The 10,715-nt window shown below is 46.2% G+C and overlaps 2 protein-coding genes across 2 annotated transcripts; both read left to right on the plus strand.

Moving 5' to 3' along the window:
* The first annotated feature begins 1,998 nt into the window (after nucleotides 1–1,998).
* Nucleotides 1,999–5,524, plus strand: LOC123128884 (uncharacterized protein At5g01610). Its single transcript, XM_044548998.1, has 3 exons — nucleotides 1,999–2,306; nucleotides 3,493–3,547; nucleotides 4,995–5,524. Exons 1-3 carry the CDS (start codon nucleotides 2,220–2,222, stop codon nucleotides 5,363–5,365), a joined length of 513 nt encoding a protein of 170 aa, XP_044404933.1. The 5' UTR covers nucleotides 1,999–2,219; the 3' UTR covers nucleotides 5,366–5,524.
* A 1,242-nt stretch (nucleotides 5,525–6,766) lies between these two features.
* LOC123092054 (cell division control protein 48 homolog E-like) lies at nucleotides 6,767–9,654 on the plus strand. Its single transcript, XM_044513729.1, has one exon. The coding sequence runs from the start codon at nucleotides 6,795–6,797 to the stop codon at nucleotides 9,426–9,428; it is 2,634 nt and encodes an 877-aa protein (XP_044369664.1). The 5' UTR covers nucleotides 6,767–6,794; the 3' UTR covers nucleotides 9,429–9,654.
* The last annotated feature ends 1,061 nt before the right edge of the window (nucleotides 9,655–10,715 follow it).

The following is a 10,715-nucleotide window of genomic DNA, read 5'->3' on the forward strand; positions in this document are numbered from 1 at the left end:
GGATCTGAATTTGACTGAAATGCACGATCTTCACAGGTATCACTTTTCACGATACCTAAAAGGTGGAATAGCGATTTTCGAACCATTTCCTATAAGAGAATGGTTTCCATTACTTTGAGAAATGGATTCTTATATCAAACTATAGCTATTGCATTAAAGAAGAAAAGAAACTAATAGAAGTCGAAGACGCGGAATGATAGTGAATAGAGAGAAAGATTCTTCTGATTTTCTTGTTTCTATCTACTAGACGCCGTAGAGAATTGAGAATTTTCATGTCTTTCAATTCTCGTACTCGTAATTGGAAAGTTCTGGAAGGAGACCCATCATTTTGCAATGAAAACAACATATAAAACTCTGGACAATTTCGAAATCAGGCCAAGCGTCTTAATACATATGCAAAAAAATTCATTATTGGCCCACCATTGATTAGAAGATTTAGCTTGTATGAATCGCTATTGGTTTGATACGAATAATGACAATCGTTTCAGTATGTTAAGGATACAGATGTATCCACAATTCATTTAGAGTTACTTAATAGTCTATTTCTTATACCATATCTCTATCCCGTGAAATTGTCGAGCCAAAAGATGGATGCATATGCTGTGTTTCATTTTGCTAAATGATATCAATTAAATGGTGTATCAATTCCATAAATTGCATATAGCAATAAATAAATCAGCAAAATTCTTTCTAATAAATAATTATCCATCGGCCGACATGTAGTGTTGCCCATACTTTAAGGCATATCTAGATGTGCTTTAGTAAAATTGTTTTTTTAGGTCCTTGCGTTGGAGTTGCATGAATGAAACATTGATATACCCACGTGTGGTAGGTTGGAGCCTCGGAGGATACCACATCAGTTTGGTGGGACACTGCTTCAGTAAGGTAACTGCAGGTGCAGTTGGGTCACTGACATGCGCCATGTCAATGACCAGCTGTGCACCTACAGTTATGTCAATGGCCCTGTTTGGATCTTGTAACTCGGTTAGAGGCTAGAGTTAGATTCTACCCCTGAACTAACCCTGAATTAACTCTAACCAAAGAGGTGTTTGGATGACATGGTTAGATTGATAATAAATACTCTTTCTCAATCATTTGGCTACTTTGGTCGAGCCCTGGCCGAGAGCTGCGCTGACTGCAGACAGGGACGCGCCCGACAAGGAGCCGCGCTGGCCGCAGACGGGGACGCGCCCGACAAGGAGCCGCGCTGGCCGCAAACGGGGACGCGCCTGGCAAGGAGCCGCGCTGGCTTATCGCGCAGCCCGCCGACCGAATCCGCTGTCCCTACGCAAGGAACCGCGCTGGCCCTAGACGGGGACACACCTGGCAAGGAGCCGCGCTGGCTTATCGCGCAGCCCGCCGACCGAATCTGCCGTCCCTACGCAAGGAACAGCGCTGGCCAAGGCCGATCAGGACGGGCCGCGCAAGGAGCCGCGACTGCTTACCGGCTGGCGGACGGGCCACCGGGAGACAAGGGGGTTGGAACGGGAGGATAGGGCGGGGCTGCTTACCGGCGGCGGATGGGAGCGCGGATACGGCGAGGCACCTTCACGGGCGGTGCGAGAGGAAGGGGGATAGGACGAGAAGTTTCGATGAAGTGGGGAGGGATCTACTGCGGGAAGAGCGGGAGAAAAAAATGTTTTTTTAAAGATCTCGAGGGGAACTAACCCAAACAAACACCTATTGGGTGGGTTAGTTTTTTTGATTGGTTAGATATATCTAACCCAAACTAACCTTCCTGTTTGGATATTTTTGAGTTAGTTAAGTCTAAACTAATCCAAACTAACTCGAAGTTTGGGATCCGGCCAATGAAGCTCGGTCCGTTTGGTGGCCTCCTCTATCCCGTGACGTGCCACCCACAATCATATGCTAACCTGACGCCGTCAACTTCGAGAGGAAAAAACAGACAAAGTCGTTACCAGAAAGACCCGGCCCACAGACCACCCCCATGGTCACGAATCTCAACGCATCATTGACAGGCTTGCATACGCCCAAGTTCATACACCGCGTGCACAGCCGTGATATCTCCGCGACACCGCCGCACGACTAGCCTCGTCGTCACTGTAAAGCATAGATAAAGTCCGGTAGGTCGCGGCAGCCCTCTCAACTCCATCGCTTCCTCCGATTCCGGCGATCCAAACTGAATCCGGCCGATTCGGGGCAGGTTGAGGCGGACTGGGGGTTCGGATTCGGGGCGGTGAAGAGGAGAGCAGGGGGAGATGGACCAGGTGCTGAACAAGGTGGGGAGCTACTGGTTCAGCAAGAGGGCCAGCAAGGAGATCGACTCCATCGGCGACGACCTCAACGTACGCACTCCAATCCCTGGCCTGCATTGCGTTTACACTAGGAAGGTCTCCGCCGTCTGCGCCGACGCCTAGCCGCTAAATCGAGGATGCGCTAGACTAAATCGAGGATTATTCGCCTGGGTTTGCCATGGGATCCGAGATGTCCAGGAGGACGGATAATTTCGATCTGTGCATTGTGTTAGATTAATTCGTTTCCTTGAGCCGCGGAAATAGGATTCCATCTTTGTCTTTCGAGGGCTTTCATCTGGGCGATTGCTTCTAGATCTAAGTAATGTATTTATTGTGTCATAATTCTCCAACCAGTGTTGAAGTTCCTCGGTAATTGATTCAACTAGATTGGGTTTACACGGAAAGATGTGATTTAGCATGAACCTTGTAGGCAGGGTCTACCTGTAACCTCGCATGGGTAGTCGATTTATGTTAGGCTGTGCTAGTGCATGAATATGCATTCACCTATTTGGCCTATCTCATGCGATTTAATGTTTCCAGTACCAATGTAGACAGGATAGTATTTGCAAGTTCTTGAATGCGCACATGGTCTCTCTCCACTTTATCTTTTAGGCCATACTAAAGATGTTTAGCTTGATGTTTCTTTGCTACATGTGTATTTAAACTTGTAGTAATATTATCTTACGAAGGATGCCCATGGTTTCCTTCTTAGAGTTACAAATGGCTACTAATTGACACAACAGAAGAAACTCTTAACCACTTTCCTATAGCATAAGTATAATTAAAGAACCAATGAGTAATTATTGTTTCCAGCTCATGCTACCGGGTTAGGTAACCTCACATTCTGATTCCTGAAACTCTGACATGATTGTTAAGACTTTTGACTCAAGGAATAATCCATGAAAGACACGCAAAACCATGCTACTAAATTTTGTATACTGGAATCTAAGCTAATGAATTGTTAGAAACACACATGTCCGCAGCGATGCACATGAGTGATAATACTAGTTAACTCTGTTATGTTCTGCTGTTAGGTTTGTAGCATTGGAAGATTTTTATTTTCCAGTAATTTATCTTACTTAAATGTTTTTTCAGTATCAGTATTAATGTACTATGTGAAGCATCTCCCACTGTTTTGATGTTTTATGTTGTATTTCCAGACCCTGCTTATAGGTAAGACAAAGCTCTATATGCATTTCCAGCTTCTAACATAACATTATGTACATGTTGAATCCAGTCAGTCTCTTCCAGTATTGGCGGGGGAGCTAAATGGATGGTGAACAAGATCAAAGGTATGCAATGTCTATTCTGTATTTTCTAATGGCAAACTATGTTGTAGCAAATATCCATATGGTATACTATATGGTATACTGCTGGTACAACACTCCAGCAGTATTTAAAAGTTAACTATTGTAACTTCATAAGTATGGCACAATATATTTCTTAGTATATAAATTTCGATGAAGCTCATTAGCTGATGCAAATTGATATCTAGTATGGATAGAAAATAGCAACCTTTGATTACACTTCATAACTAAATGTGACTTCTTAAAATTGTGATTTGTATGTGGTTGTGGTTTATTTACATTTCCGATATTTTTGAAAGCTGTTTGTAATATTGAGCAATGACCATCTATAATTTTAAGGCGCTAACACATGCCCCCTCAGTTTCATACTGATAAAAAGATGTATTTTTTTAGAGCTGCGCACACAAATTTAGAGTGTTGGTGACATGTCTATATGGCCTATCTCTTTTTCGTCACAAAGTCATTAAGTTCTCCTTTTCCTCCACAAAGCAAGGCCTTGCAAGCACACTCTTTTTTATGACATTTTTTAAGGGCAAGTAGGAAGACATTGGCTAAAATTGCATTGGAACTTTGGAAGTGTAGAAGGACAGCTATTTTGACAAACTTGGAGAGGCTAAAAGGACGTCTATTTTGAAACGAGGGAGCAAGAGGAAAACCAAGACATACTCAGATAATGAAAACACATGACTTACCAGTTATGCACCATCTTTTTTATGGATAAAAAATAATAGCAGATTGTTTATTTTATTGGAGTAAATCTGGAAGGGGCAACATTTGTTAGTTTTTGGAGCTGTACAAGGTTTTGACGAGTGGACTAGTGGTGCCTTGCAGGAAAATATCCACTCATATTTCATATGTCCTCTGGTCTAGTACCCAGTTAATGCTGGTTCCTTTATGTGATAATCAAAAGTGTGGATTTAATTGTGTTCACTAGAAACAAAGCACTATCATGATGATGTATTCTTGAATACCAAAGGCATGCCAGAATCATCCCGAAACTCTGGGATGAGTTTATGCCTTATCGGCAACCCTAGTTGTTGTATTATTTTGTTTGCTTTAAATGAACATCAATTTCAGGTGACATATTTTGATTGCTCAAAATGTCAGTTTTGGTAACCATGAGTCACATCTATGTGAAATAATGCTAGTAAAGGTCCATCTGCATTGCGTGCAAGGCGTTACATGAGAGATTACTTTGAGGGTCGTGTTCATGTTCTTACTCTGGCTCCCCATCTTTTTATATGCATAGCCGCTTGTTGTTTTGTTCCTTTCTCTCTGTCTGATTGTTTTGCAACAAAAAATGCTTCTGAAGCAAGCAAAATAGGCAAAAGCTTTTGCACGTTGAAAAAGGCTGAAATTTGCGATGTTTACTGATCTTTTTCTTCAAAATACTAATGTTTGCTGACCTGAGTACAACATATCTTGGTCGCAGGGAAGCTGCAGAAAGCATTACCAGATCTTCTCAAAGAATATGACATGCCAGCAGGCCTCTTCCCACGGGACACAACTAATTACGAGTTCAATGAAGAGACAAAGAAGCTGACAGTGTACATCCCGTCAGCTTGTGACGTCGGGTACAAGGACTCATCGGTGGTGCGGTTCTTCACCTGTGTGACCGGCTACCTCGAGAAGGGAAAGCTTTCCGAAATTGAGGGCATGAAGACCAAGGTGCTTGTATGGACCAAGGTGACCTCCATCAAGACCGAGGGCTCAAAGGTCCATTTCACTGCGGGCATGAAGAAGACCCGCAGCCGCGATGCGTATGAGGTTGTCAGAGATGGCATCATCATAGACAAGTTCTAGAGCATACCTGTACCTGGGCTGACAGGTGCAATGTAATTACTTAGATATGCTACATTGAAATCTGTTGTGCTATCGGATCGGCCTAACCAACTGTGTTGCTGAAAACTTCCATCCATGACTTTTTCTATATCTTGACAATCTGTGCTTGTTTTGCTGTCATCCTGATTCTTCCACCAGACCAGAAAGGGTGACCGGACCAGGGCGCCATGTTGTATCCAGTTTTTAGTTTTGAATTCCTCTTGATCTTTGGGTGTGATGTGGCCTGTAAACGCCATCAAGTTTGGATGCAGGTGGCAATGCAGGAAATGGGGAGAAAAATAGATTATGGGTGTGATTTTTTGCTTGTTTTCTGGCGGAGGGCTTCATCGGCCTCAAACAGTGCTTGTGCTTTAGTCTGTACTCTACTCCCTCCGTCCCATAATATAAGAGCTACTAGTGTAAAAAACGCTCTTATATTATGGGACGGAGGGAGTACACTTTTGCTTGTTATCTGATTGATTGATGCTTTGCACAACACATTGTACCCTTGTCCGTTTTGTTTGTTGCTTTTTGGCCCGGTAGATGACTTTGTTAATTCAAAGTTGGTTGTTGGTCGTTGTAATTTTATTTTGGGCGGTACATGACTTTATTCATTCAAAGGTGGATCTTGAGCCTTAGTTCTAGTAGAAAATAAAACAAACAAATGCATATTACAACAGATAATCAACGCAGAACACTATGAACTGCCTAAACCTAGAGCTTGCAAACAGGAAATTGCCGAAATGCACACCGACGCACAACCATTATGATTTGCATATTGGATATTTGCAAAGCTTAGAAAAACACTCCCCTCTCTTTTCGCCGCCTCCTGCTACCCACCCATCACCTATACCGATGCTAGATCGAGGCCGCCGCTTCTCTTTCTCCCAAGTGATAGGAACAGAGATCAACTTGAGCGCAAACAAACAAGATAATCAAGAGAACAGGGGAAGCAGAGGAGTGATTGGGTTTCAGATAGCCCGAATCATGTCGCACATACAAGTTCTCTTGGACCGATCTAATCTACCAAGTAGCTAGGGTTCCAGAGCTAGTTACAATACTCGAAGAAAAAGATGATGCCCGATCCGATGCGAGAGCTACTTAAGGGCAGGCAATGACCGACGGTAAAGGTGACGGCAGTTAACTGAAGCGCAGTGAACAGGCTTCAGCTAACTGTTAAATTTGTCGGACGGTAAACAGAGGAGCTGAGCGGCGACGTGAGCCGTTGATCTGGCGAGCTTCAATTGTGGCCGTCCATCGAATCGTTCTCTTCCCTGCGCCGTTTCTTCAGTCCGTGTCGCTGTCGATTTCTTCAGTTATCTTCAGGTTCAGATTAGTAGAAGGGTCGTGAGTCTGACACCGAGTCCATCTCGATCGACCGTCTCCTGGTCTAGACTCTCGTTCACTCCCCATGGCCGGAGAAGACCCACTCCGCCGGGACACCGGACTCCTCCCTTTCAACTCGGACTATACAACTCCGACACCAACCCCCTACTCGAGGAACACGGAGGAAGATGCTATAAAGGCCTGCCGATCCCCTCAACTTCCTCCTCACATCGCACCACGAGATCAAGGATCCAAGGATCGTTTACCCACTTTCCAAGGAAAACAATCGAATCGAGACAAACTCGCGTCTCATCCCATGGCGAGCCAGGGCGACGCGAGCGGGAAGAAGGACTACTCCACGGCGATCCTGGAGAGGAAGAAGTCGCCGAACCGGCTGGTGGTCGACGAGGCGACCAACGACGAGAACTCCACCGTCGCCCTGCACCCGAACACCATGGACAGCCTCGAGCTCTTCCACGGCGACATCGTCCTGCTCAAGGGCAAGAAGCGAAAGGACACGGTCTGCATTCTACTCCCAGACGACACGTGCGACAAGACCAAGGTCCGGATGAACAAGGTCGTCCGGAAGAACCTGAGGGTCCGGCTCGGCGACGTCGTCTCCGTCCATCAGTGCCCGGACGTCAAATACGGGAAGCGCGTCCACGTACTCCCCGTCGACGACATCGTCCAAGGGATCGCCGGAAACCTGTTCGACGCCTTCCTGAGACCCTACTTCCTCGAGGCCTATCGTCCCCTCAGGAAAGGAGACCTGTTCCTGGTGAGGGGCGGCATGACGAGCGTGGAGTTCAAGGTTGTGGAGACCGACCCTGCCGAGTACTGCATCGTCGCCTCTGACACGGAGATATTCTGTGACGGCGAGCCTGTCAAGCGGGAGGATGAGGAGAGACTCGACGACGTAGGCTACGACGATGTCGGTGGAGTCAGGAAGCAGATGGCCCAGATCAGAGAGCTGGTTGAGCTCCCACTGCGCCACCCCCAGCTGTTCAAGTGCATCGGTGTGAAGCCTCCAAAGGGCATCTTGCTGTATGGGCCACCTGGGACCGGCAAGACCCTCATTGCTAGAGCTGTGGCCAATGAAACAGGGGCCTTCTTCTTCCTGATCAATGGCCCGGAGATCATGTCGAAGATGGCCGGAGAGAGCGAGAGCAACCTCAGGAAGGCGTTTGAAGAGGCCGAGAAGAATGCTCCGGCCATCATCTTCATCGATGAGATCGATTCCATAGCACCAAAGAGAGACAAGACCAACGGAGAAGTCGAAAGGCGTATCGTCTCACAGCTGCTCACTCTCATGGATGGGCTTAAGTCCCGTGCACATGTTATTGTCATGGGCGCTACCAACCGCCCGAATAGCATCGACCCTGCTCTCAGAAGGTTTGGCAGGTTTGACCGGGAGATCGACATCGGAGTCCCCGATGAAGTTGGGCGGCTTGAGGTTCTCCGGATTCACACCAAAAACATGAAGCTAGCTGAAGATGTTGAACTGGAGCATGTCTCAAGGGACACTCATGGGTATGTCGGCGCTGATCTCGCCGCCCTTTGTACCGAGGCTGCTCTCCAGTGCATTCGCGAGAAGATGGATGTTATCGACCTCGAGGATGACACCATTGATGCTGAGATACTAAATTCTATGGCTGTCACGAATGACCATTTCAAGATTGCACTGGGGACAAGCAACCCTTCCGCTCTTCGTCAAACTGTCGTGGAAGTTCCAAATGTCTCTTGGGAAGACGTTGGTGGTCTGGAGGGTGTCAAAAGGGAGCTGCAGGAGACCGTCCAGTATCCGGTGGAATACCCAGAGAAGTTTGAGAAGTTTGGCATGTCTCCCTCCAAAGGTGTTCTGTTCTACGGCCCTCCGGGCTGCGGCAAGACCTTGTTGGCCAAGGCGATTGCTAACGAGTGCCAGGCTAACTTCATCAGCATCAAAGGACCGGAGCTGCTTACCATGTGGTTTGGTGAGAGCGAGGCCAATGTGCGCGAGATTTTCGACAAGGCCAGGGGGTCGGCACCATGTGTCCTCTTCTTCGATGAGCTCGACTCGATTGCCACCCAGAGAGGAAACAGTGTAGGCGATGCCGGAGGTGCCGCTGATAGGGTGCTGAATCAGCTTCTCACCGAGATGGACGGAATGAATGCCAAGAAAACCGTGTTCATCATCGGTGCCACCAACAGGCCAGACATCATAGACCCTGCCTTGCTGAGGCCTGGGCGCCTTGATCAGCTTATCTACATTCCTCTGCCCGACATTGAATCCAGGCTCCAGATCTTCAGGGCCTGCCTCAGGAAGTCTCCTGTGGCCAAGGATGTCGACCTGAATGCGCTCGCCAAATACACACAAGGGTTCAGCGGCGCGGACATCACGGAAATCTGCCAGCGTGCGTGCAAATATGCCATCAGAGAAAACATTGAGAAGGACATGGAAAAGGAGAGGCGGCTGAAGGAAAACCCTGAAGCCATGGAGGAAGACGAGATGGATGAGATCAAGGCTGCTCACTTCGAGGAGAGCATGAGGTATGCACGCCGGAGTGTGAGCGATGCTGATATTCGCAAATACCAGGCCTTTGCTCAGACGCTGCAGCAGTCCCGTGGTTTTGGCAGCGAGTTCCGGTTCCCTGACCAGCCGGCGGCGGGTGCTACAGCTGCGGCCAATCCTTTCGCGGCCGCTGCCACGGCAGCTGAAGAAGATGATTTGTACAGTTAAATCGTGTGTTGTCTCTTGAAGATCATGTAACTATATTTTTACGTGCAGTGTTGTGATGTGTATATATGCTGAAGTTTGAAGATTGTATCCTCCACCTAAAAGAAAGAAAAAACCATTTCCTCTCGTCTCCTATTCCAGTTTGTGTGCCAAGGATATATCCATTGGCCTGTGGTAAAGTTATGTTGTTCTGTACATGCCCTATCAAAGGGTAATAGCAATTTAGCATTATACGCGGTGCCATTTTTCTCTTTGAAATGTACTAATTCGATTCCTTCTCCTACCTAATAAATCTTCTGTCATATAATGCTAAATAAACCTTCTGTCGCACTACACATTTTGTTGTTGCAAATGATTACCTCTACTGAGAAGTAAGAAATACCCCAGCCTCTCTCGAATGTTGGCAAATTAGTTCAGCATTACCTAAAAGTCTCTACAATGCACGAGTATCAAATTTTTGGATTCTCTGACAAAGTAACCGAAATAATTTGCAAGGCAGTAGATTATTCATGTTGGTATTAATTAGTTAGTTATTCACATAAGATCCTTTGGCATCTGCTGTCGCGTCAGCGGAAGAAGACGATGATTTATACTACAGTTGAATTTTCTGTTGTGCCATGAGCTTACTCTTAAGAAACACAAACCTTTGATGTCCTACTGTCTAGTGTCCACGAGTAGAGTCCAATCAGTGTGCCAGGTATCGGCATGTGGTAATTGTTGTCCCTGTAGATAGTACCTTTGCTGCTCCCTTAGATGCTCAGTATTGGCTTGTTTACTCCGATCCATTCACAATCAACATTGCTCCACCATTTCTGATGTGTGGGTGGGATGACCATGCTCTCAAGCTTTAACTTTGGAAGGACTTTTACCCCAGCTGTGATGGATTTTTGGTATGAGGTAGAGCAGATTGCCTCCAGCATTAACAAGGTCAAGGGCATGGCTGCCCAGAAATATCTGGCAATATACCGACAGCGGATTTACTCAACCATGGTTTAGCATTATACCTGAAAGTCTCTACAATGCACGGATATCAAATTTTCGGTTCTCCAACAAAGTAACCGAAATAATTTGCAAGGCAGTAGATTATTCATGTTGATATTAATTAGTTATTCACTGCAAGGCTCAGACCATGGACAATCTGAGAAGGGGAAACATGAATAAAGCAGAGGATGTTCAGAAACTGAAACTGTGCATCTATCACCTACAAACCTTTTCCTATTTCTGTCGTTCTTCCGTTCCTACGTTTTTATATCCTCTATTCCGAACAGGGCCTTGGATATGTTTTCTCTG

The sequence above is a fragment of the Triticum aestivum genome, chromosome 1B (assembly GCF_018294505.1).
Source record: "Triticum aestivum cultivar Chinese Spring chromosome 1B, IWGSC CS RefSeq v2.1, whole genome shotgun sequence".
Taxonomy (NCBI): Eukaryota; Viridiplantae; Streptophyta; class Magnoliopsida; order Poales; family Poaceae; genus Triticum; species Triticum aestivum.